This window comes from Calidris pugnax, unplaced genomic scaffold, assembly GCF_001431845.1.
Source record: "Calidris pugnax isolate Ruff unplaced genomic scaffold, ASM143184v1 scaffold98, whole genome shotgun sequence".
In the NCBI taxonomy this organism is placed as follows: Eukaryota; Metazoa; Chordata; class Aves; order Charadriiformes; family Scolopacidae; genus Calidris; species Calidris pugnax.
Genome location: NW_015090829.1, coordinates 1,443,607 through 1,444,017, shown reverse-complemented (window position 1 = coordinate 1,444,017; position 411 = coordinate 1,443,607). Strand labels below are relative to the sequence as shown.

Below are 411 nucleotides of genomic sequence, written 5' to 3'. Positions count from 1 at the left end.
CCTGGCCCGCGGGGACCACCACCTGGGTAGGGCACGGCCGTGGGGGGGGCGGGGGACGGGGACACCCCGGGGGGGCCGTGCCCTGACGCTGCGTCCCCACAGTGAGCACCTACACCAACGCCTTCGCCTTCACCCAGCTCTGCGGGGTGCTCTGTGCCCCCTGGAACGGCCTCATCCTCGACCGCCACAAGCGGGGCAAGGCCCCCCGCCCCGAGGGTAACTGGCCCCGCGGGCCCCGGGCAGCCCCCGTGCTGCCAGCGTCCCCCCCGTGCTGCCAGCATCCCCCCGTGCCCACAGTGTCCCCCCTGTGCCCACAGCGGGGACCCTGGGCAGTGCCACCGCTGCCGTGCCCGGACCCTGCTGCGCATGGGGACGTGTCCCCCCCCATGCCCTGACCCCCCTCCCCACCCG

General features: G+C 76.4%; 1 protein-coding gene across 1 annotated transcript in view; it reads left to right on the top strand.

Moving 5' to 3' along the window:
- SLC43A3 (solute carrier family 43 member 3) overlaps window positions 1-411 on the top strand; it is a 5,011-nt gene that overhangs the window by 3,071 nt on the left and 1,529 nt on the right. Inside the window, exons 8-9 of the mRNA XM_014940621.1 lie at window positions 2-26; window positions 103-216. Coding sequence (XP_014796107.1) covers window positions 2-26; window positions 103-216 — 139 coding nt within the window. The remainder of the gene's footprint in view (window position 1; window positions 27-102; window positions 217-411) is intronic.